At 45.0% G+C, this 26,623-nt stretch overlaps 1 protein-coding gene across 1 annotated transcript; it reads left to right on the forward strand.

The window, feature by feature from the left end:
• The first annotated feature begins 3,192 nt into the window (after positions 1 to 3,192).
• LOC139262437 (putative nuclease HARBI1) lies at positions 3,193 to 4,224 on the forward strand. The gene has a single exon (XM_070877628.1). It carries the CDS (start codon positions 3,193 to 3,195, stop codon positions 4,222 to 4,224), a length of 1,032 nt encoding a protein of 343 aa, XP_070733729.1.
• Positions 4,225 to 26,623: the final 22,399 nt, after the last annotated feature.

The raw sequence follows: 26,623 nt of genomic DNA on the forward strand, positions 1-26,623 counted from the left end.
CATGTAACACTAATACTATTACATCTTACAGTCTAAACGCTGACAGTTACAGTACTATCTCTGTTGTGCTCCAGAACTAGCCGCGCCTCTAGCGATGCTGTTCCAGTACAGCTACAACACTGGCAGCTACCCCACAAAGTGGGAAATTGCCCAGATTTGTCCTGTCCACAAAAAGCAGGACAAATCCTGGAGATAATCGCTGATGATTGCACAGTGTTAAGTTCCATTCATAATTCCTCACATAATGAAGCAGTCCATACCCACATGCAACAGGACCTGGACAACATCCAGGCTTGGGTTGATAAGTGGCAAGTAGCATTCACACCACACAAGTGCCAGGCAATGATCATCTCCACAAGAGAGAGTCCATCCACCTCCCTTTGACATGCAGTGGCATTACTATCGTCGAAACCCCTACCATCAACATCCTGGGGTTATCATTGACCAGAAACTTAACTGGACCAGCCACATAAATACTGTGGCTACAAGAGCAGGTCAAAGGCTGGACATTCTGCAGCGAGTGTCTCACCTCTTGACTCTCCAAAGTCTTTCCACCGATCTACATGGCACAAGTCAGGAGTGTGATGGAATAACCTCCATTTGCCTGGATGAGTGCAGCTCCAACAATATGCAAGAAGCTTGACACAATCCAGGACAAAGTAGCTCGCTTGATCAGCACCTCATCCATCACCTTAAACATTCACTCCCTCCAACACCGATGTATCGTGGCTGTAGTGTGTACCATCTACAAGAGCAATGCGCCAAGACTTCTTTGGCAGCACCTCCAAAAACCGCAATCTCTACCACATAGATTGACAACGGCAGCAGTCACATGGGAACACCACCAACTCCAAGTTCCCCTCCAAGTCACACACCATGTTGACTTGGAAATCTATTGCTATTACTTCATCGTTGCTTGGTCAAAATCCAGGAACTCCCTCCCGACCAGCACTGTGGGTGTACCTTCACCACATGGACTGCAGCGGTTCAAGAAAGTGGCTCATGACCACCTTCTCAAGGGTAATTCGGGATGGGCAATAAATGCTGGCCTTGCCAGTGACGCCCACATCCTGTGAATGAACATTAAATAAAAAAAACGCCTTCATTTATAGGGTTATCCATTATTACACTATGGCCTTTATGACCCAATCACATAAAAGTACACTTAATTCCAATATTACGTATGCCATGGCATTGCATGAGGCTAGGAAAATCAGAAGGCGAATGACCCTTGACCTTCTAGTAGATGGATCAAGAACTGCATCAGTAGAGGCCTGGGTCCAGGTCTTCACACCCAAAATATGATATAAAACCTGAAAAGGGGAAAAAAAGTGTCAATTTTGCAAACAGAATATCTCATAATTTTGCACTGAAGTATTCATAAGGTTTCGTGAAATAAAGTAGTTTTTTCGGCGCTCACTGCAGCAATCTTTGTGCAATGAATAAAATATAAATTGTTTAAAATTCATTCTTGGGATGTGGCAAGGCCAGCATTTATTGCCCATCCCTAGTTGCCCTAAGAAGGTGGTGGTGGGCCATCTTTTGACCACTAGCCTGTTTTTCTTTGTAGCAGTTCGATACACAAGGGAGAAAGGAATAGAAGGATATGATGGTGTGGGTAGATGAAGAATGCTGGTAACTGAGGGAGGCTCGTGTGGAGCATAAACACCAGCATAGACTGGAGTCATTTATAGGTCAGACCGGGTCAGGACAGCAGGTTTCCTTCCCTGAAAGACAGTAACAACAACAACAACTTGTATTTATATAGCCCCTTTAACATAGTGAAAAGTCTCAAGACGCAACACAGGAGCGTTATGAGATTTAAAAAATTGACACTGAGCTGCATAAGGTGAAATTAGGGCAGGTAACCAAAAGCTTGATCAAAGAGGTAGGATTTAAGGAACGTCTTGAAGGAGGAAAGAGAGGTAGAGAAGCGGAAAAGTTTAGGCAACAGAAGGCCAGCAATGGTTGAGCGATTATAATCAGGGATGCTCAAGAGGGCAGAATTAGAGGAACGTAGAAATCTACGGGGTGGGGGGGGGGGGGCGGAGTTTGAAGCTGGAGGAGATTACAGAGATAGGAAGTTGAGTGGTCGGCAGTTTGGTGGGAATAGGGTCAAGGGAACAGGAAGTGGGTCTCATGGACAGGATGAGTTCAGGATGGTCATGATGGGAGATCAGAGAGAAACTGGAGAAAAATTAACCAATTGGGTTTTTAATGACTATCCAACAGCTTCGTGGTCACTTTTTCTGATTCCAACTTTGTACTTCCAGATTTAAAAAAAACTGAATTCAAATTCTCAAACTGCTGTGTTGGGATTTAAACTCCAGGGTCCAAAATTCAGGGTCCCAGTAAGACCCGTTATTGCCCATTTGCGGCGGCCATGCGGTGGAATCCCGTGCCCGCCGCCTTGTGGTCAACTGGCTGCCCCGACCTAAATTAGGGATGGGAGGTTTTGCTGCATTGTGGGCCACCGCTGCGATCGACAGACTTTCGTGGCACTGTGGGGCTTGCGGCAGTGGTGATGTGATAAAAGCGCGCACCGCTGCTGCTCTGCCCCAAACCCATATTCACCTTTATAAAGCCGGCCCTTTAGCTGACAGTGACCCCGCCAGCTTTTCAGACCGGTGCACAGTGGGAGAGCGCCAGCTGCTTTCTTGAGAAGATTTTTGCTGGTGAAAAAAAAAATCGGAGCTGCTGGTCCTTCAAGAAAATCTTGGTGGTGAAAACATTCTCGGAGCTTTTTCTTCTACATCTTAAAAGTCTTGTTGGGTACAAAATTTCTCTCCCTGTATCTACTTAGTCATGACCGGTGGGAGTAAATCTCTGCTGCACAGAGGGTCGTGCCTCCACCCATAATGGGCTCAGTTTTGGTAGGGGAACGCCTGTTCCAGATTGTCAGAGGCAGGGAGGCATGCAAGAGGAGGTGTTGCCATCAACAACAAGTCCTCAGGCAGCAGGCAAGGGAGGCAGCAGCCTTGGCTGCCCAACATGCAGAAGGGCCTGCAGATGTCCGCAGACATCAACATGCAGAGGCAGGACATCAGGAAGATGGCGTGAGGAGGAGGGTGAGGTACACTGACCGCCCCCCCCCCCCCTCACCAGATACTGGGCGAGGAACCTTGCCAGCAGCAGCCTGCAGAAGTTGCGTAACATCATGAGGAAGAGGGAGAAGGTGCTCAGCCAGCTGGAATGGGAAGGGCCCAGCACATACCTCTGCCAAGGCGGCCCTACCGTGCTAGGGCCTACCGGTGTCAGTTCTCTTTCCTTCAGCTCAGCAACAAGCTATGTGTGTGGAGGCTGAGATTCACCAAGGACGTCTTGACCGAGCTCTGCAATGTCGTTCAGCCAGATTTGGAGCCTCACACAAGGCTGAGGACAGCGCTCAGCTTGGAGACCAAAGTAACCACAGCGTTGAACTTTTATGCAATGGGCTCGTTCCAGTATGCAATCTCACAATTTTCCGCTCATCGCTCCATCCGGCAAGTCACCAATGCGCTGTACAATCGAAGAGTGCAATACATCTCCTTCCCCATGACCAGGGAGAAACAGGTGGAGTGCCAGGCTAGATTTCTGTGTATTGCAGGGTTCCCCAGGGTGCAGGGGTTAAGCGACTGCACACATGTCGGACTCAGGACGCCACAATATCATCCCGAAGTGTTTATGAACGGAAAGGGGTACCACTCCCTGAATGTTCAGTTGGTGTGTGACCACCAGCGAAGGATCATGGCAGTTTTTGCCAGATATCCAGGCAGCTCCCATCATGCCTTCATCCTGCGCCAGAGCAGTGTGCCCACCCTCTTCACCGGCCCAAACCAGAACTGTGGGTGGCTGCTTGGGGATAATGGATATCCCCTGTCCACTTGGCTGCTCACTCAACTTCGCAACCACTGGACTATGGCTGAGCATGCCTATAACGACGCTCATTGTGGAACCAGGTGCATCATTGAACACTACATTGGCATGTTTAAACAAAGGTTCCGTTGCCTTGACCACTCTGATGTTGCATTGCAGTACTCGCCTGAATGGGTCTCCATCTTTGTGGTCGTCTGCTGCTTGCTGCATAACCTGGCAATCATGAGTGGACTCTGGAGGCTGAACCAGCAGTCCCACCGCAGGAGGAGGCACAGGAGCAGAAGGAGGAGGAGGAGGAGGAGCGTCCTGAGGTACCCAGGGGGCGTCATCGTCATCCCAACCCTGCAAGAGAAGTCCAGACTCGTTTGATTGCTGCTCAATTCTGATCATTTCATCCCTACATGGCCCTTCAAATTCTACTTTCCATGGCCATTCCAATGAGTGCCTTGATACATCATTGCCTGCCCTCACATTACACAGCAGCTCAGATATAGGTGCAAAATATAAAGATTTAATACATACTCAATATAACTCCAAACAACTAACAACAATAAACAGTGCAGAAAAATAATATATAAACATCATTTGCCACCCTCGTGCATTTCCTTATAACCCTTCTTACACGTGCCTAACCTGCGACTTCGCCTCAGTGTCTCCCCTGTGGCTGCCTCATGGGTGTGGGAAGGCTGCTGTCTTCCCTGTGTGGAAGCTGCCGATGTCATTCTAGGATGCCCTCGAGCAGCTTTGGGCCTGGAAGGGCTGGCTGGAGACTGGTCATCACCCTCCTGGGAGGGTTCGGTCTGGCTTGGCTCGGGCAAGATCATGCGTGGAGGCACTGGCAGAGTGACTGGTCTGGGGCCAGGAATGCTGCGAGCCGGAGGGTGCGCATCATTCGTATCCTGGCCCGAGGAGCCTGAATAACTCACTAGGGGCGGCACAATACCACCACCACCAATCTGAGGGGGCTTCGGTCGGTGCTGTGGCGCCTCACCGGAAGGTTCCCTGTGGCCCGTGGTGGACCCAGCTGCGAAAGCAACACTGAGGTCTGGGGTGGCATCCAGCTGACACTGCATGAGAGCAGCCACATTCTGAAAGCCACCAGATATGACAGCACTTAGACGCTCCATCGACTCTTGCAGAGCTGCAGCCATCCTCTTCAAGGCAGCACTGATACATCGTTCCCTCGCACCTGTGCTGCAATAGCAGCTGCCACGTCACCTGCAGATTGTGGCATCACAGCAGGATCCGTACGGACATTCTGGGAGTCCACCATCGCCTGCATACAGGCAATGATGGACTCCATGGAGTGCGCAGAACTGTCGACAATGTGGGAGGTGGTCTCCTCGCTCCTCACCACTTCTGACAGACTCTGGCACCCTTGCCAGTGCCCCAAAATCTGGGAATGCATGGCCTCTACCCTTGTCTCGTAAGCCGCAACATTGGTGGGCTTGTCTGAGTCCTCCTCAGCAGAACACCGGTGCGGACTCGCCCCCTGGAGACGTGGAACCTGAGGTTGCCTAGCCCTGTCACCATGCTGCAGCCCGCTAGGCTCCTGTGCAACACCCAGTGCAGACCTCTATACTATACTAGATATGAAGAAAGACTGGATCGACTAGGCTTATATTCACTGGAATTTAGAAGAATGAGAGAGGATCTCATAGAAACATCTAAAATTATGACGGATTGGACAGGTTAAATGCAAGAAGAATGTTCCCGATGTTGGGGAAGTCCAGAACCAGGTGTCACAGTCTAAAGATAAGGGGTAAGCCATCTAGGGCCGAGATGAGGAGAAACTTTTTCACTCAGAGCATTGTGAACCTGTGGAATTCTCTACCACAGAAAATTGTTGAGTCCAGTTCGTTAGATATATTCAAGAAGGAGTTAGATTTGGCCCTTACGGATAAAGGGATCAAGGGGTATGGAGAGAAGGCAGGAGTGGGGTACTGAAGTTGCATGATCTGCCATGATCATATTGAATGGTGGTGCAGGCTCAAAGGGCCGAATGGCCTACTCCTGCACCTATTTTCTATTTTCTATACATCAGACCGCGCACTCCCAGTGTCTGAGCTGGCGCGTTTGGTGGAATCTGTGACGGGGTGCTCCCAGCAGTGTCCTCCTCTTCCTCTTCCTCATCGCTGAGATGACCAAAAGATGGTGTTATATCTAGGGTCTCAAGCTATGCTCGACACCTCAGTCTCCTCAATCCTGTCATTCGGCTCATCTGGCTGGGTCTCATCAAGGGTCTCCTGCAGGCCTGGCGACGGTGTCTCAGCCGATATCTCAGGAGGAGCTGCTCCCTCTCCTCGGCTGCCACACAGCCTCTCATTTGCAAGCTGCCGTGAGAGGGAGGTGGGGAATTTACGCATGGAGCCTCCAAGTAGCACACTTTCTGAGGCAACGGCACAGCAGTTGCTGCAGCATTCATGGAGAGATACCATTAAAGAAGGGCCTCACTTACCCTCATCTGCATCGCCAGTGCCCTGGCCCACAGGGAAGGCACCATGTCCACCCACGATGGCCTCAACCCTCGCCTCCAAGGGTGTGAGTTGTAGCTCGGCCTCCCCACCACCAGTCCCGCTTTACTCAAACCGATTATGAGCAGGTTTGGCCTGCAAAATAAAGAATGGTTTGTTTGTACTACCGTGATGATGTATCAGAATGAGAGCACAAGTGTGTGTCCGTGACATGCAGCTGTCAGTGTGAGATGAGAGGGCCTCAATTGCAAACACACACACACACACACACACACACACATATATAGAGGCCTGAGCAATGAAATGCTGCATCAGTGACTAAAGAGTGAAGGTGGGAAATAAAGAAAGGCTGAAGGAGAGGCTCGCAGATGGAAGGTTAGCATTTGGTGGAACAGGTACTCACTTTCATCAAACTAATGATGTCGTTCATCCTTTTTTGACATTGGGTCACTGTCCTATTATGGATGGAGATCCCCGACACCTCTTCCACTATCTCCCTCCAGGCATTGCTAAACTGCTGGCGAGTCGATCTCCCCAAGTCAGGGTAGAGGTGTCACCTCCTTTCCTCCACTCCCTGGTCTCCAGCTCGGCATCTGAACACCTACTTGCCCTTCTTAACACAGCAGCAGCAGCCATCATTCCACACCACTCCTTCCCTCCTCAGGGCCTAGCTGCAAACCCGGGCCTTTAAGAAAGCGAGGAAGCAGCTGGCTCTTTGGCTACCAATCACCCTAAGGGTGAATTTCCTGTGGGAATAATGCCCCAATTAAGACTGCAAACTATCAGTTTTGAGGCGCTATTAGTGCTAGAGGACTTTTTTTTTGGTCAAAAAGCTGAATTTGGATCCAATGGCCACTGCAAGCATTGCAGCGCTAATCAGGGGAAAAGGGCCTTAACATCTCCAGCTTTCTGACGGCACTGAATTTTGGCTCCCAATTCTCTTGATTATTAGTCCAGGTCTGTGGATTACAAGTCCAGGAACATAACCACTACACTGCAGTACACTTTGCAGTTTCTTTGAAAGAAGAAGCAATGCACACTTATTCTTAATTGTTTTGAGCTGCTTTATTTTGCTAACAGTTTGTTAGGAGAAAAAAATCAGTAAACATCTGTTGTTCACTTTTAAAATAGTGCACTGCTTGATTATTTATTTCCTCTAAGCTCCTGAATGACTACTGATAAATCCCAACAGATGTCACAATTATATTCTGTAAGCAGAGTTATGATTAATAGCTGAGTGTGAAGTGTCAGAGTCTTTATATTTCCATAAATTTAATGCCTGCTGTGTTGAAAGCACAAAATAAATATAAATGAACAGAGGAGCGGGGAGGGAGAGTGCTAGCATGATCGTTTGTGGAAGGTTGGAGGGGGCGGGCGTGAGGAGTGCGGAAAGACTACTGAACAAAGGAGAGCAGAAAAAAGTACCAATTTCCCTGGGTTGGAGAAGGAGAAGAGTGCCATGTTGAATGGATGATGGAGGGTTGCAGGAGGAGAGTGTCTCAGGAGGGTAGTTGGATGGAGTATAGTGTCTGGAGGGGTTAAAGGGTCTCTATGACTGGGGTGCTAAATGAGGGGGGAGGTGAATGTTGGAGAGTGTCTGGGATACCTTTGAGTAAGTATGTTACAAAGCATTACATAGTATTCACAGCACAGAAACATTCCATTTGTTCCAACAGGTCCATGCCGGTGTTTATGCTCCACACGGGCCTCCTCCGGCCGTCTTCATCTAACCCCATCAAGATATCCTTCTATTCCTTTCTCCCTCATATGCTTATCTACCTTCCCTTAAAATGCATCTATGCAATTCATCTCAATTACTCCTTGTGGTAGGTAGCGAGTTCCACATTCTAACCACTCTCTGGGTAAAGATGTGTCTCCTGAATTCCCTATTGGATTTATCAGTGACGATCTTATATTTATTGCCCCTTGTTCTGGTCTCACCTGTAAGTGGAAACATCTTCTCTATGTCAACCCTATCAAGCCCTTTCATAACCTTGAAGACCTCAATCAGGTCACCCCTCAGTCTTTTTTCTAGAGAAAAGAGTCCCAGCTTGTTCAATCTCACCTGATAGGTATAATCTCTCAGTTCTGGTATCATTCTAGTAAATCTTTTTTGTACCTTCTCCACTGCAGGGGTGCGAGTCTACGAACCTCCGGGACCATCAAGTAGGTTCATATTTTTCTTGCGGTTCGGAGGCATTTGCCCGCAGGAAGTCTCCGACTGCAAATTCAGGCCCAGTGTATGCCCTCAATTTTGCCCTTATTTCTTTATTGATCCACAGTGTGCCATTACTGGCTAGTTTGTTCTTGTTTTTTAATTGGATATATTTATCCTGGTCTCTATTGATCACCATTTTAAATTTTTCCCACTGCTTTTCTATTTCTTTGTTTTTCAGTAATTGTTTTTCTAGTTTATTTTCCCTAGTTCCATTCTCATCCCCTTGAAATCCGCTTTTTTGCAATGTATTATTTTGGTCTTTGTCTTACTTATGTCCTTCTCAATCTTTACCTTAAACCTTATTATGTTGTGATCACTATTGCCTAGATGTTCCTCTACGCTTACTTCTCTCGCCTGTTCTGGTTTATTTCCCATTACTAGATCCAGCAGTGCTTCCTCTCTAGTTGGGCCTTTTACACATTGGATAAGAAAGGAGACCTGCGCACATTGTAAACATTCCATTCTCTTTCACCCTTTTGCTAGCTCTTGCCAGTTTTTGGGGGGTATATAACATCTCCAATAATTATTTTATATCCTTTACTCATTTCACATACTTGCTTACATATTTCTTCCTCCACTTCCTTTCCACTATTCGGTGGTTTGTCGTATACCCTTATTGCATGATTGATCCCTTATCTTTTACTTCAATCCATAAGGATTCTGTTTCTAACTTTCTGTTAGTTATGACTCTTTTTTCTACTACTATTATATCATCTCATCAGCAAAGCATGATGTAGAAATGGCAGGAGGAAAGATGTTCTGTTGAAAATCCAAATATCACTGTTTTTTCTCTTTTAGGATCTAATGATTGTAAAGTATAAAAGTAGTAAATGTGAAATGTTTTGATATAAAAATTCAATATTTTCTGGCGTGCATGGTGCGAGACTCCCCCCCTCCCCCACAAGATCTATCACAAATTTTGTGGCTTTAACATTTCGGCTTGAGGCTTTCATGTTCTTACATTTTTTTTCTCCAAAACAAATGAAGGACTGTTGTGTGTAACTAAAACATAAGCTGTTCTTGAATCGTCAGTGCATTTATGGAGTTCTTTTACTTTTGCTAGTTTTCTGGGCTAGTATGTATATAGACTCAACAGGCAGAATGAAGGAAAGAATGAAAACGTGAAGTAAAAGGTGAAAGAAAAAGAGAGAGTTCGAGCAAGTTTAACTGTGGGCCCATTACATTAAAAGAACCTAACTACACTCATTGCCTGAATTTAAATATGAAGAATGGCTATTTGGATGAGGTATCATGGAACTTCCAATGGCCGTGGAACCTTACCATAGCAAGGGTTAGCAATGGCAGACGAGAAATTGTGATGATCTGAGGCCTGAGATGTATTTTCCCGGTCACGGGATTGGGCTCAGCATGCGTAGCTTGGAATGTGCGTTGATGAAATGGAACAATCTACTTGATTGAATTCAACTGCTTAACCATCTAAAAAATATAACCCGCTGAAAGAAGTTGGATAACGTATATTGTTGATGTACAGTCCAGCGCACATTGGCTTTTGAATGGTATGTGTGTGACATGTTGGATGGGATGCAACCAAATGGTAACGTGCTTCGCATGTGACAGCAAATGACTATTGTTTATGGCATCACTTTTCCCGGCACTGCCTTTTGAATGAGGTACCAAAAGAAAGAAGGGTTGTGGTCTGCATGAAGTAAAGTATGTGGCACAAGCTTGCCTTGGACTTAGGAGGCAGCAGTGAGTCTCCTCTTACTTGTCTTTAAGGGACGCCTCAACAGGCCGCAGTTGTGCTGCGGTTTTGCGGATCAACAACTCGGTCAATGTTAATGTTCGGAATGCGTCTCACGCAAGTCAGGTCCCTGGAAATAAGCATCTGTCAAACATGTGACAACTTATCACTTACTGCACAATATGATGAAATCATTTGAACCATGCGAGAAGTTATTTTTTCCATCAGGAAGTCGGTTTTATATAAGATATCATTGAGCATGTTCATCGACGAATGCAATTGACCTTAGGACTTGTGTAGAAAACTGTTACTTGGAGAACGAAAAAAATACCCAAATCAAACTTTATTTACATTCATTTCAGATGTCATGTTAAGCCAGATAGATTTGGTAAGTAATCCCTCAGCTTTTTCATCATTCATCATCTTCAAAGCATTAGTCAGAGGCAGGCACTTTCTTGCTGAGAGACAGCCTGCTTAATCTTGTTGCAGCATTTATTCTGAGAGCTCAGGCAGCTACTGTCTGTTTCCACTTCTACTGACTGAATGAAATTGGTTTCGACCTAAATTAATCAGTTTTTTTTTAAACTTCATTTTCTTTTTCATTTTTTTTGGTACCAAATCAGTTTCACTCAGATTCATTACGTTCTTTGATGACCGTCGGGGAGAAACAGCAAATTAATTTTTTTTAAATGTATTTCTTTTTACCCAAGGGACAAAACCATGTCTTGTTTTATATGCAGAAGCTCACAATGGTTCTGAAGGCATTAAAAACAGGGTGATGCTAAATATTCTGCAGTGAAGTGCCAGCTTCACCTGCAAGGAAGCCCTGATACTAGTTACTGCATATACATGGCAGTCTAAGAAGCAGAGATAGGCATTGATATAGATGGATTCATTGAATGATGGGAGGGCATTTTAAACAATTGATTTCATGTCGCATTTCTCCCCATTATTAATTTGAATAATCCCAGTGATTAGAGCAGTCTGCCTTTCACTACTGTATATAAATTGGCAGTGTCGCTCATAACAATTAATGGAGTAAAACAGATTGCTCCCTCTCCTACCTGCAATAAGTGGACAACATATGATTGAAAGCAGTGATTGTCCCCAAAAGCAACTCTACAGATAATGACTTCTAATATTCTGTAACATGATCTGATACAATGCTGGGGTCTTTATCAAATTGCTGATACCCTTTTATAAGGAAATACTTTAGAATGAATAGAGATACCTCCTCCAGTTCATACACATATCTCCATTAGGATGGAGTGGCACATAAGACACAACATTACTGGTTGATGCCCAGTATTAACGTGAGATTAATGTAATGTTTTCCCCCCGTTGAGTAACAGTTTTCTACACATATCCTAAGGTCAATTACATTCACAGATGAACACATTTGATGATATCTTGTATAAAATACGGCTTACTGATGCAAAGCTGAAGATGGCCTTCAGCTGAGCCTTTGAAGTTCTACATGACAACACCCCGAGTGGAGGAATCTCATGGGCTGTGTGCATCACATTAATCAGAGGGGTGAGATTCTGCAACATCCGAGCCACAGAATCATGCAAAGTCTTCTGCAGTGCACTTACCTATCTGCATAGTGGTTAAACTCACATTTAGAAATATCGACAAGTAAATGTAGTTTCTGATATATCAGTGCTCCCTCCCACCGCCCCAGCACTGTGCTGCAGGAGATAAAGGGCAAGGTCTATGCATACCGATTGAAAAGCCACCTTTTGATTTTTTAGTTGGTTTTGTGGAGGATCATTTTATTCAGGAGATTCCTATTTACCATTCCTTATTGTTATATATGTGAACTTGTATTTACTCTGTACAGCCACTAGAGGGCTCATCCCCTGGAGTATCAAGGACTCCCATAATCCCTTAGGAGCACAGGTATTTAAGGAGGCCTCACATGTTGGAGAGGCACTTTGGAGACCTGCAATAAAAGACTACGGTCACACTTTACTTTCAGCTCACAGTGTTCTATCTGACTCTTTCTACATACACTACACTTATACATTCAAGAACCTGCTCCCTACAAACTTTCTTGCTCATGTTTTGAAACACGTATACATGCCCATGTAAACTTATCAGGCTGTAATTCCAGTCTCCCACCATTGATGGCTTCACAGCATCTCCACGAGAAGGCACTAAGATAAGCAGCATTGTAAGCAGTGTAGATGAAAGCATGAAATTACAAAGGAATATCGATAGGTCAAGTGAATGGGCAAAACTGTGGTAAATGGATTTCAATGTAGCCATCTACTTTGGACCTAAAAAGGATAGAACAGGTTACTTTCTAAATGGTGAAAAGCTAAAACCAGTGGGAGTCCAAAGAGACTTGGGGGTCAAGGTACATAGATCATTAAAATGTCCTGAATAGGTACAGAAAATAATCAAAAAGGCTAAGGGAATGTTGGCCTTTATATCTAGAGGACTAGAATACGAGGGGGTAGAAGTTATGCTGCAGCTATACAAAACCCTGGTTCGACCATAACTGGAGTACTGTGAGCAGTTCTGGGCACCATGCCTTAAGAAGGATGTATTGGCCTTGGAGGGAGTGCAGCATAGGTTTACCAGAATGATACCTGGACTCCAACTATTAAATTCCGAGGAGAGATTACACAAGTTAGAATGAGAGGTAAAGTAAAAGAGGTTTATCAGGGGATGGAACGATTTATAAAAATGGTTATTGAGGCACTGAAATGATCAGTGAAAAGGGCAGTGACATGGGATGCGTAGATAGCTGCATTGAAGAGTTAATACCAGCAGAAGTGTAAGTGCAATGGGCTGAGTATGTGTTTTGAACTTCTATGATAAATTGGCTGTAATTCTTTAAAAAATCTTTGAAGAATTCTTGAAGAAAAGATCAGCATATATGGATGAGGGTCATTCACAAATAGCACACAGAAGAGTTTGCTCTCCCAGATTTAATTTTCAAACAGCATTTGATGTGATCCTTCAAGAAAACTTATGGTTAAGTGATAGCCCATGAGATCGATGATAAAGTTATACATTTTCCTGTTAATTGGCTAGTAACAGTAAACACAGCGTAGTTATCAATGGCAATCATTCTAATTGAGCAGCTGTGACCAGTAAAGTTCCCCGGAGATTGGTCCCCGTATCCAATGTAAATACAGTAATGATTTTGTTTAAATTTGCAGATGCCACTATGTTATGATCTAAGGAAATATGCTGATTTAAGCATTAATTTCTTCACACAATGTTAATTTATGGAATACATTTTTCACAATGAATATGTACTGAGTGAAAGCATTTGAACAAAGAAACAGGCAAATTCTGATTTCAGCAGAAAGCAGAGGATTGGGATTTGGTGCCAAGCCAGGAGGGAGATAACAATGGACTGAGCAGATCCAATAGAAGGAACCTAACCATTGGGATGCATAATATTTTGGTTTAGGGTTACCTTTGCGGCAAGCTGTATACTGGAAGTTAGCTTGGATTGCACTTCTACCTGCTGGCATGAACCCCCAAATTGAATTTCCTCACTGAACCCTTAAATATTCAGGGCAACCTCTCAGCATCATTTGTGCCCTCTACTGTTTGCCTACTTCTATGCAGGGCAGTATTGAAATGGCTGCAACAGTTTAAAGGACTAGGGTGCCCATATTCTGCCAGCAGCAATTTCAGTCACTGCAGTGTGCGAGGCTGATGATTCTTTAGTACACTGAGACCTCAAATTTGCAGACTCTTTTTGATTGTCAAATGCAGATAAGTACGACCCAGGTTTTTTTGACAGCAAGCAAAGAAGGCCCAAATTACAACAGTGATTACACTCCAAAAGTACTTCATTGGGTGTAGAGCACTTTGAGATGTCTGGTGGTCGTGAAAGGCACCATATAAATGCAAGTCTTCCTTTTTTTCTTTTTTAAAAAGTACATAGTGCTGGTACTGTGGAGGGAGGCAGCCTTGAAGGTAAGTGCTACCTCCAGCAACCTTCACACAGCTACTCAATGCCAGAAGATGTTCATAGACATCGCCAGGTTCATCAAGTTAAGAAGAGGCAGACACAACTTAAACCAAGCAATGTAAAAAGCATGTATCACATTTCTACCTACCTTGAGCTCCATGTACTGCTTCCCTGCAATATCCATGAGTTCTTGTACACCCCCTGCATGTGTTCATTCACTCACAGCCTAATGCGAAGTCAAGCTGTGAAAGATTAATAAGATCTGTTTCTGTTTATTTCCTCCACCTGTTCTCACCTCCATTAAGGAATGTTTTCTCATGCCTGGGTAACATTCCATGTGATGGCAAGCAGAGTGCCTTCACACTCTCTACTTCCATCTTAAAGGCTCACAACCAAAGCAAGGAAATAATAGGCAGGGAAAATAAACAGTGTCAATTAATCAGCTATTCGCCCAGATGTTTAGGCGCTGTGTGCTTCTTGGCAAGTTGGGAGAAAACCTGGGAGAACTGGGACTCAATAGCTCCTGTAACCCCGGGTGACCACTGATACAAAGATGCACATTCTGCCACGTGAATTGTCAGTGAGCAAAATCATTGGCATTCTTAAAGCACATTTCAGGTGTCTGGATAGATGGAAGTAAATCTTCAGTACAGTCTTGGCAGAATGTCACTCATTGTGCGGGTCCACACTATCTCAAAAATGGTTGACATGGTTGCTATAGGAAGGCATGAAGGGATATGAATTGTTGGTTGTATAAAGGGGAACCATGAATTATCTGACTTTATGCAGTGGCAATTTGGATGACCTGCTCTACATGTTTAGCAGCTGGCAAAGCGTTGCCTTGAGCTATGGCTGCTTGTATTCACCCTTGGCTACTAGCTTTCCCAGACATGCAGCTGGAGTCTTCTTTAAAAGCAAAATTATGGAGGATGAGTGACATTCTGCCAGGACTGTACTGAAGATTTACTTTCATCGATCCAGGCGCCTGAAATGTGCTTTAAGAATGGCAATAATTTTGCTTACTGACAATTCACGTGGCAGAATGAGCATCTTTGTATCAGTGGTCACCCAGAGTTACAGGAGCTATTGAGTCCCTATACAACTCCTACATAAAACATACAATGCTAATCTTTATCTAACACTCAAGACACGAAATGCAGAAATTCACGATGAAGAAAAAAAAAATTCACGATGGTGCTTCATTTGTTCTCGGATAGTCATTGCCATCCAACGGCAAGCATTGGTGATTTACAAGAAAGGGAAATTGAATCTTAACAACAATCGACAGAATCTAAACTTGACGTACCCACAACAGTTGCATAATTGTAATACATATTGTTTTACATAGTAGAGAGTTTGCAGCCAATTCCTGTACAAACAATTGGAGCTCAGAGATAGAGAAAGTCAAAAAAAATCTGGTTGCATTATGAATTGAATGCTTGTGCTATATGGAAAAGGGGGAGGCCCCCATCTCCCAGGCCTCTTTCGGCACTAAAGGTGAAATGTTGAACAACCTCAAGAAAAACGAATAATAGTGACTTCCCAGCAACTGAGCATTCACATGCAACAACAAAAACAACAACAACTTGTATTTATATAGCGTCATTAACATAGTAAAGCATCCCAAGGTGCTTCACAGACGCGTTATAAGACAAAAAAAACATTTGACACCGAACCAGATATGAAGAAATTACGGCTGATGACCAAAAGCTTGGTCAAAGAGGTAGGTTTTAAGGAGCGTCTTAAAGGAAGAAAGAGAGGTAGTGAGGCAGAGAGGTTTAGGGAGGGAGTTCCAGAGCTTAGGGCCCAGGCAGCTGAAGGCACAGCCACTGATTTGAGCAATTATAATCAGGGATGCTCAAGAGAGCAGAATTTGAGGAGTGCAGATATCTTGGGGGAGATTGTGAGGCTGAAGGAGATTACAGAGCTAGGGAAGGGTGAGGCCATAGAGGGATTTGTAATCAAGGATGAGAATTTTGAAATTGAGGTGTTGCTTAACCGGGAGCCAATGTAGGTCAGCGAGCACAGGGATGATGGGTGAACGGGACTTGGTGCAAGTTGGGACATGGTTTGCCGAGTTTTGGATTACCTCAAGTTTACATAGGGTAGAATGTGGGAGGCCAGCCAGGAGTGCATTGGAATAGTCAAGTCTAGAGGTAACAAGGGCAAGGATGAGGGTTTTAGCAGCAGATGAACTGATGTAGGGCCAGAGATGGGCAATGTTACGGAGGTGGAAATAGGCAGTTTTAGTCATGCCGTGGATAGATGGCCAGATGCTCATTTCAGGTTCAAATATGACACCCAGGTTGTGAACAGTCTGGTTCAGACAGATGCTAGGGAGAGGGATGGAGTCGGTGGCTAGGGAACAGAGTTTGTGGCGGGGACCAAAGACAATGGCTTCGGTCTTCCCAATGTATAATTGGAGAAAATTTCTGCTCATCCAGTACTGAATGTCGGACAAGCAGTCTGACAACTTAGAAACCATGAGGGGGCGTCAAGAGAAGTGGTGGTGAGGTAGAGCTGGGTGTCGTCAATGTACATGTGGAAACTGACGCGGTGTTTTCAGATGATGTCGCCAAGGGGCAACATGTAGATGAGAAATAGGAGGGGGCCAAGGATAGATCCTTGGGGTGACACCAGAGGTAATGATGTGGTAGTGGGAAGAGAAGCCATTACAAGTGATTTTCTGGCTACGATTAGATAGATGAGAATGGAACCAGGCAAGAGCAGTTCCACCCAGCTGGACGATGGTGGAGAGGCATTAAAGGAGGATGGAGTGGTCAACTGTGTCAAAGGATGCAAACAGGATGAGGAGTGATAGTTTACCTGTATCTCAGTCACAAAGGTACACACAATATGAAGGGTTGGGCTTCATTAAACAGTTAACATTCAGTGAGTGACATCCTTTCCTGTTAAGGAACATGAAGGCAGTTTGGAAAGGGGTATGCATATAAGAACATAAGAACAGAAGAAATATTAGCAGGAGTAGACCATTTGGCCCCTCGAGCCTGCTCCGCCATTCAATAAGATTATGGCTGATCTGATCTTGGCCTCAACTCCACTTCCCTGCCTGCTCCCCATAACCCTTGACTCCCATGTTGATGTGAAAGCAATTGATGACCCCTTCCACTTGTGTAAATCCTACCACTCGATAAAATTAGACGATCTCGCTTGCTGATGAACAATATCTATAGAGAAGGTGATGAAATGCCCAGCTTGAGAGAATAATGCATTTGTACCATTTGGTTAATACAATGGTGTACAGCTGATTGGGCAATAATGTAATCTGAAAGGGCCCTGAAACATGAAAGCTGAGGATTGTAGTGACTTTCATTGTGATGCTTAATCCGATAAACTCATAAATGGCTTCTTGAGGGAAGTGCATATTTTTCATGTATTGTTCAGTGATGAGGTCCAGATAAGAAAGCCTTGGGCTGTAGATTTGACCTTGTGGGAACCTCTAGATGGCTGCAAGACATCTCCAATGGGCCCTCATCTGCCTTGAGTCCCTGCAGAGCTCCTTATGCTCCTTTGCATCCTTGTCATATGCCTCCCAAATGGAAGCACCATTCTGCTCTCTTGTGGTGAATGGATTTGAAAGGAATTTGAAATTAAATGACGCCTTACTTCCCTCCATCCTCCAAATTTTCCTTCTCTACCCACTCTAATACAGCTGCAAATGGGCAGTAATTGAGGGGAAAATATAGGCAAATTTTCCTTTAGAGCATATAAGGCTCCCAATTTTCTGCTTTCCTCTTTCCTCAAGCCCGTGAAGGTGAAGAGGCAGTCGGCAGTGCTCTCCAATGCCTCTATACCTACCCATTTGTGTTCAAACAGTGCAGAAACCCTGAAGAAGTTTTCTTTTGATCTTCTCTCCCTTCTTGGGCAGAGGTCTCTGAAGGGGTAATATTCTTTTGTTTGAAAATTTTAACATAACTACATGGCATTGTTAATTGCTAACTGGGAGAATTGCAATTCCTTAGCAGCAACAAAACAGTAATGATTCCGTTACAATAATGATCTTTTCACACATTTGAAGCAGCTGATGTGTCACATGGCCCCCTTGAAAGTATGAAACAGTCTGAGGGTGAATCAGTGGTGTGGACTTCCAGTCAGAAATAGCTCAATTAGAGTGGCAAAATGCCAATTTGATAAAAAGAATCACTACAAGTACTGATAAACACAGTTATAGTCAGAATGAGCACATTTTTTGAAGGGGAGGCACAGAAGGAGATCCCCATGATGTGCAATGAAGGTATGAAACACAGCCAGATATGAGATAATGCCAGTGTGTCTGTGCAGCTCAGAATACCTGGCAGAAGTCCCAGATGAAGGTGTATGGTTTAAAGGAAAGCACCAAGGTAAAGCATGAAGATTATTGTAAAATAGGAACACAGAATATCAAGATGAGGAAGAGGAGTAACTGTAAAAGATACCTGACTCCACTTACATCAGATGCGGATATAGAAGACAGTCAGCTACTTCGAATAAAATTATGAATCACAAACCAAAAGCAAAACAGTTTGCTGGTAAATCAGTCGCTTAAAATGGCACTAAAGCTGTTTGAATAACAGCTGTTGGAAGGAATTAATTTGCGATGGAACGCCACTTATTTTGGTTAGAGATTTTCAATTTAATTTTGAACTCTATTTGTGTGCCAGGATCGACAGCAGTGTCAGTCACAACATAGCAGAATTATATTGTAAAGCTACACCGGCAGCTGATGTTCCTGGTAGATAGATTTATTTCAGAAAATAACATTCTGGGATTCAGTACGCGAGTAATTTGAGACATGACTGTTGTGTATCTGTAAAGCATGCACTCCCATGTTCCACCACCAGGGAGCTCATCCCCTGAAGTCACAAGGGATCCCAGCATCCTTTGAGAGCACTGTATATAAGCCGGCCCCTAAGGCCTGTTCCTCACTCTGGAGTGTCTTATTAAAGACTGAGGTCACTGTTACTTTAACCTCCCTGTGTGCAGCCTCATCTGTGTGAGGAACACAATAACTGCCGATGAGAATACGAATCCAACACAAAGATGCAGCAAACTGTGGGCATCCTGGAGAAGTTCTCGGAGGTTGAGGGCTGGGAAGCCTATGTCGAACGGCTAGACCAATACTTTGTAGTCAACGAGCTGGACGGAGAAGGAAGCGCTGCAAAAAGGAGAGCGGTCCTCCTCACGGTCTGCGGGGCACCGACCTACAGCCTCATGAAGAATCTTCTATCTATGGTGAAACCCGCAGATAAGTCGTATGAGGAGCTGTGTACACTGGTTCGGGAGCATCTTAACCCGAGGGAGAGCGTGCTGATGGCGAGGTATCGGTTCTACACGTGCCAGCGATCTGAAGGTCAGGAAGTGGCGAGCTACATCGCCGAGCTAAGGTGATTTGCAGGACAATGTGAATTTGATGGCTACCTAGAGCAAATGCTCTAAGACTTTTTTGTACTGGGCATTGGCCACGAGACCATCCTATGAAAACTTTTGACTGTAGAGACACGGACCCTCAGTAAGGCCATTGCGATAGCACAGGCGTTTATGTCCACCAGAGATAACACCAAACAAATCTCTCAGCACACAAGTGCTAGCAATGTTCATAAATTAACTGGAACTATGTTTGCGAGCAGAAATGTACAGGGCAGAACCCATGAGTCTGCAACTGCCAGCAGGCCTCAGGTGACCCAAATGACTCAGAGTCCGCAACAAAGGATGAATGCAAGGCAATTCACACTTTTTGTTGGTGTTGTGGAGGCTTCTATTCAGTCTATACATGCTGCTTCAAAGGGTATGTTTGCAAGAGCTGTGGAATAATGGGGCACCTCCAATGAGCTTGCAAATGAGCTGCAAGCTCTGCAAAACCTGCTAACCACCACATGGCAGAGGAAGATCGGTCCATGGTGGATCAAAGCAATTTTGAGCCTCAGAGGAGGCAGATGCTGAGGTACACGGGGTGCACACATTTTTGACGAAATGTCTACCTACAATGCTAAACGTAAAATTGAATGGCTTTACCGTAGCCATGGAACTGGATACTGGAGCTAGCCAATCCATCATGAGTAAAAAGATGTTTGAGAGACTATGGTGCAACAAGGCATTCAGACCAGCCCTGAGCCCCATCCACACGATACTGAGAACGTACAATAACGAGCTTATCACTGTCCTGGGCAGCGCCATGGCCAAGGTCACCTACGAGGGCACGGTGCACGAACTGCCACTCTGGATTGTCCTGGGTGATGGCCCCACACTGCTTGGAAGGAGCTGGCTGGGCAAAATCCGCTGGAACTGGGATGACATCCGAGCGCTATCACATATCGATGAGGCCTCATTACCCAGGTTCTTAACAAATTTCCTTCCCTTTTTGAGCCAGGCATTGGAAACTTTTCCAGGGCGAAGGTGCGGATCCACTAGGTCCTAAGGCACGACCCATTCACCACAAGGCGTGAGCGGTACCTCACATGATGAGGGAGAGAGTGGAAATCGAGCTGGACAGGCTGCAACGTGAGGGCATCATCTCCCCAGTGGAATTCAGCGAGTGGGCCAGCCCGTTTGTTCCAGTCCTCAAAAGTGATGGCACGGTCAGGATTTGCGGCGATTATAAAGTAACTATTAATCGTTTCTCGCTACAGGACCAATACCCGCTACCTAAGTCAGACGACCTATTTGCGACCCTGGCAGGAGGCAAGACGTTCACCAAGCTCGACCTGACTTCGGCCTACATGACGCACGAGCTGGAGGAGTCTTCGAAGGGCCTCACTTGCATCAACACGCAAAAGGGATTGTTCATCTACAACAGATGCCCGTTTGGAATTCGGTCGGCTGCAGTGATCTTCCAGAGAAACAGGGAGAGCCTACTCAAGTCGGTACCACACACGGTGATCTTTCAGGACGGCATATTGGTCACGGGTTAGGACACCGCCGAGCACCTACAAAACCTGGAGGAGGTCCTCCAGCGACTGGATCACGTAGGGCTGTGGCTGAAGAGGTCGAAATGCGTCTTCATGGTAATAGAAGTGAAGTTTTTGGGGAGAAAGATCACGGCGGATGGTATTCAGCCCACAGACGCCAAGACAGAGGCTATCAGGAATGCGTCCAGGCCACAGAACATCATGGAGCTGCAGTCGTTCCTGGGACTCCTCAACTATTTTGGTAACTTCCTACTGGGGTTAGGCACCCTTTTAGAGCCCCTACATGTGTTATTGCGCAAAGGTGAGAACTGGGTATGGGGAAAATACAAAGTAATTGCTTTTGAGAAAGCCCAAAACATTTTATGCTCCAACAAGCTGCTTGTATTGTATAACCTGTGTAAAAGACTTGTGCTAGAATGTGACGTGTCGTCGTACGGAGTCGGGTGTGTATTACAACAAGCTAACGTTGTGGGGAAGTTGCAACCTGTTGCCTGTGCTTCCAGGAGCTTGTCTAAGGCCGAGAGGCCGACAGCATGATTGAGAAAGAGGCATTAGTGTGTGTGTTCGGGGTAAAGAAAATGCATCAGTACCTGTTTGGCCTCAAATTTGAGCTGGAAACCGATCACAAGCCCCTCATATCCCTGTTCGCTGAAAACAAGGGGATAAATACTAATGCCTCAGCCTGCATACAAAGGTGGGCACTCGCACTATCAGCGTATAACTAAACCATCCGCCACAGGCCAGGCACCGTGAACTGTGCGGATGCTCTCAGTCGGCTACCATTGCCCACCACGGGGGTGGAAAGGGTGCAGCCTGCAAACTTGTTGATGGTCATGGAAGCATTTGCAAATGATAAATCACCTGTCACGGCCTGCCAGATTAGGACTTGGAACAGCCAAGATCCTCTGATGTCCCTAGTAAAAAACTGTGTACTGCATGGGAGCTGGGCCAGCATCCCCATTGAAATGCAAGAGCCAATCAAGCCATTCCAGCGGCGAAAGGTCACGCTGTCCATTCAGGCAGACTGCCTGTTGTGGGGTAACGCGTAGTGCTATCAAAAAAGGGCAGGGAGACATTCATCTCGGATCTCCACAGAACACACCCGGGTATAGTAATGATGAAAGTGATAGCCAGATCCCAAGTGTGGTGGCCCGGTATCGACTCTGACTTCGAGTCCTGTGTACTGCAATGCAGCGTATGTGCTCAGTTGAGCAACGCGCCCAGAGAGGCACCACTAGTTTGTGGTCCTGGTCCTCCAGACCTTGATCGAGGATCCATGTCGACTATGCGGGCCCGTTTCTCGGTAAAATGTTTCTGGTGATGGTGGATGCTTTTTCAAAATGGATTGAATGTTAAATAATGTCGGGAAGCACCACCACCACCATTATTGCAAGCCTGAGGGCCATGTTTGTCACTCACGACCTGCCTGACATACTGGTCAGTGACAACGGGCCATGTTTCACCAGTGCCGAATTTAAAGAATTCATGACCCGCAATGTGATCAAACATGTCACCTCGGCCCCATTTAAACCAGCCTCCAATGGGCAGGCAGAGCGGGCAGTACAAACAATCAAACAGAGCCTCAAATGAGTCACAGAAGGCTCACTCCAAACCCGCCTGTCCCGAGTACTGCTCAGCTACCGCACGAGACCCCACTCGCTCACAGGGGTGCCCCCGGCTGAGCTACTCATGAAAAGGACACTGAAAACCAGACTCTCGCTAGTTCACCCCAACCTGCATGATCAGGTAGAGAGCAGGTGGCAGCAACAAAATGTAAATGATGGTCATGCCACTGTGTCATGGGAAATTGATCTGAATGACCCTGTGTATGTGCTAAACTATGGACATGGTCCCATATGGATTGCGGGCAGGTGATCGCTAAAGAAGGGAGTCGGGTGTTTGTAGTCAAACTAGACAATGGACAAATTTGCAGAAAGCACCTGGACCAAACGAGGCTGCAGTTCACAGACTGCCCTGAACAACCCACAGCAGACACCACCTTTTTTGAGCCCACAACACACACCCAAAGGATCAACGACACCACGCCGGACCAGGAAATCAAACCCATCACACCCAACAGCCCAGCAAGGCCAGGCTCACCTTGCAGCACTGCCAGGCCAACAACATGCCAGCCCAGCGAGGGCACAACCAACACACCAGAACAGATATTTGTACCGAGGCGGTCCACCAGGGAAAGAAAGGCTCCCGACGCCTCACCTTGTAAATAGTTTTCACTTTGCCTTTGGGGGGGGGGGGGGAGTAATGTTGTGTATCTGTAAAGCATGTACTCCCATGTTCTGCCAGCAGGGAGCTCATCCCCTGAAGTCCCAAGGGATTCCAGCATCCCTTGGAAGCACTGTATATAAGCTGGCCCCTGAGGCCTGTTCCTCACTCTGGAGTGTCTTATTAAAGACTGAGGTCACTGTTACTTTAACCTCCCTGTGTGCAGCCTCATCTGTGTTAGGAACACAATAATTACATGTGGTAAGTGCAGCAGGCTTGGGAGGAAAAAGGGGTCTTTGAACCTATGCTTCCCATAGATCCCCTCTACTGGGTTCTGACTTGTGGCATTTCTGGACCTTTTGCAGACTAATTAACAGAGATTTATTGCTATGATTAGTCAACATCTCCATTATCCCTGCGTCATGCAGGATGGTAAAAGGCGAACTAGATCGACCTCTGTCTTTCTGCATCGAGCAATTCTGACGTTGCTATGGTGCACAGCTCAGTAAATTAAAAATATCTCTATCCAAACATCCTCACTGTCACCATAGTTTACTTCTTTTATTTACAATTTATAACATGATTACAACAATTTATACTAATTCTCAATGTTACTTGGTGTTTTTTTTTCATTATTACATAGGGTTACATATATTATTACATATATTATTACATAGGATATACGGCGCAGAAATAGGCCATTCGGCCCAACCAGTCCATGCCGGCATTTATGCTCCACTTGAGCCTCCTCCTGTCTTTCCTCATCTAACTCTATCAGTATAACCCTCTATTCCCTTCTCCCTCATATGCTTATCTAGCCTCCCCTTAAATGCATCTATACTATTTCGCTTCAACCATTCCCTGTGGTAATGAGTTCCACATTTTCACCACTCTCTGGCTAAAGAAGTTTCTTCTGAATTCCTTATATGATTTCTTGGTGACTATTTATATTGATGGCCTCTAGTTATGCTCTTCCCCACAAATGGAAACACTCTCTCTCTATCTAACAAAACCTCACATAATTAGGTCACCCCTCAGCTTTCTGAGAGACCCAGCCTGTTCATGAACAGCATTGTATTTACTTAAATTATTATTTTTCTCTCTGAAGTCAAGAAAGTCATTCATTAAGTGAGGTCAGGACCTGGTTCGGGTGTGATGTCCCTTCCATTGTTAAATAGCCTATTTTTGTTCAATGCCTAAGCTCACATGTAAATAACAGCCACTAGGGCGAGGCACTGGAAAGCTGCCTGCAAATATGAAACAGTACTCTATCGTGAATCACTGGCTTTAAGAGAATGCTATTCAAGTCAAAATGTAGGGGAATGTTTTCCACTTTTAGATACCATAAGAACATAAGAAATAGGAGCAGGGGTAGGCCATTTGGCCCCTCGAGCCTGCACCGCCTTTTAATAAAATCATGGCTTCTCTGATCATGGACTCAGCTCCACTTCTCTGCCTGCTCCCCATAAGCCTTTAGTCCCTTATCGCTCAAAAATCTGTCAATCGCCGCCTTAAACATATTCAATGATCCAGCCTCCACATCTCTCTAGGGCAGAGAATTCCATAGATTTACAACCCTCTGAGAGAAAAAATTCCTCCTCATCTCAGTTTTAAATGGGAAGCCCCTTATTCTGAGACTATGTCCCCTAGTTTTAGTTTCCCCTAAGAGTGGAAATATACTCTCTGCATCCACCTTGTTGAGCCCCCTCATTATCTTATATGTTGCGATAAGATCACCTCTCATTTTTCTGAACTCCAATGAGTATAGGTCCAACCTACTGAACCTATCTTCATAAATCAACCCCCTCATCTCTGGAATTAGCCTAGTGAACCTTCTCTGAACAGCATCCAATACAAGTATATCATTAGTTAAATACGGAGACAAAACTGCATGCAGTACTCTAGGTGTGACCTCGCCAATACCCTGTACAGTTGTAGCAAGACTTCTCTGCTTTTATACTTTATCCCCCTTGCAATAAAGGCCAATATTCCATTTGCCTTCCTGATTACTTGCTGTACCTGCATACTAACTTTTTGTGTTTCATGCACAAGGACCCCCAGGTCCCTCTGTACTGCAGCACTTTGCAATTTTTCTTCATTTAAATTCTAATTTGCTTTTCTATTTTTTCTGCCAAAGTGGATAACCTCACATTTTCCCACATTATAATCCATCTGCCAAATGTTTGCCCACTCACTTAACCTGTCTATATCCTTTTGTAGATTTTTTGTGCCCTCCTCACAATTTGCTTTCCCACCCATCTTTGTATCATCAGCAAACCTGGCTACATTACATCCGGTCCCTTCATCCAAGTCATTAATATTGATTGTAAATAGTTGAGGCCCCAGCACTGATCCCTGCGGCACCCCACTAGTTACTGTTTCCAAACGGAAAATTACCGATTTATCCCAACTCTCTGTTTTCTGTTAGTTAGCCAATCCTCCATCCATGCTGATATATTACCCACAACCGTGTGAACTTTTATCTTGTGCAGTAACCTTTTATGTGGCACATTATCGAATGTCTGCTGGAAATACAAATACAACACATCCACTGGTTCCCCCTTATCCACCGTGCATGTTACATCCTCAAAGAACTCCAGCACATTTGATAAACATGATTTCCCTTTCATAAAACCATGCTGACTCTGCTTGATTGAAGTATGTTTTTCCAAATGTCATGCCACTGCTTCCTTAATAATGTGCTTCAGTATTTTCCCAGTGACAGATGTCAGGCTATTGTTTCCTGCTTTTTGGCTACCTCCTTTTTTAAATAGGGGCGGTACATTTGCGGTTTTCCAATCTACTGAAATCGCCCCAGCAGCCAGGGAATTTTGCTAGGTTACAACCAATGCATCCGCTATCTCTGCAGTCACTTATTTTTATCAGTCTTGCTAATCTTGCCAATTAAAAAAATATATTTCATGACAGTGACTAGAAATGCTAATTACTTCAGGTTTCCACTGGGTGAGTTTGTTTATTATATTTTGTTTGTGTAACTGACAGAAACCTGGCCAAACATGACCCACCTGCATTAATTCTCATTTCACATCTCTGAATTGGTCTAATAGCAATTTAACTGATTAAGTGATGGCTAAAGATGTTAATCCAGCTCCAGAAAGCAGAAAACTGCATGAAATTAGCAACAACTTGCATCTATATACCTTTAATGTAGTAAAAATAGTTCAAGGCTCTGCACAAAGGCAAAGGAAAATGGATGCCAAGTACAAGATACAAACATGGGGAGGTGTGACCCAAAGCTGTTTAAGAGGTTGATTTTTAGGAGGGTCTTAAAGGAGGAAGGGTGGT

Source organism: Pristiophorus japonicus, chromosome 4 (genome assembly GCF_044704955.1).
Source record: "Pristiophorus japonicus isolate sPriJap1 chromosome 4, sPriJap1.hap1, whole genome shotgun sequence".
NCBI classification, from domain to species: domain Eukaryota; kingdom Metazoa; phylum Chordata; class Chondrichthyes; family Pristiophoridae; genus Pristiophorus; species Pristiophorus japonicus.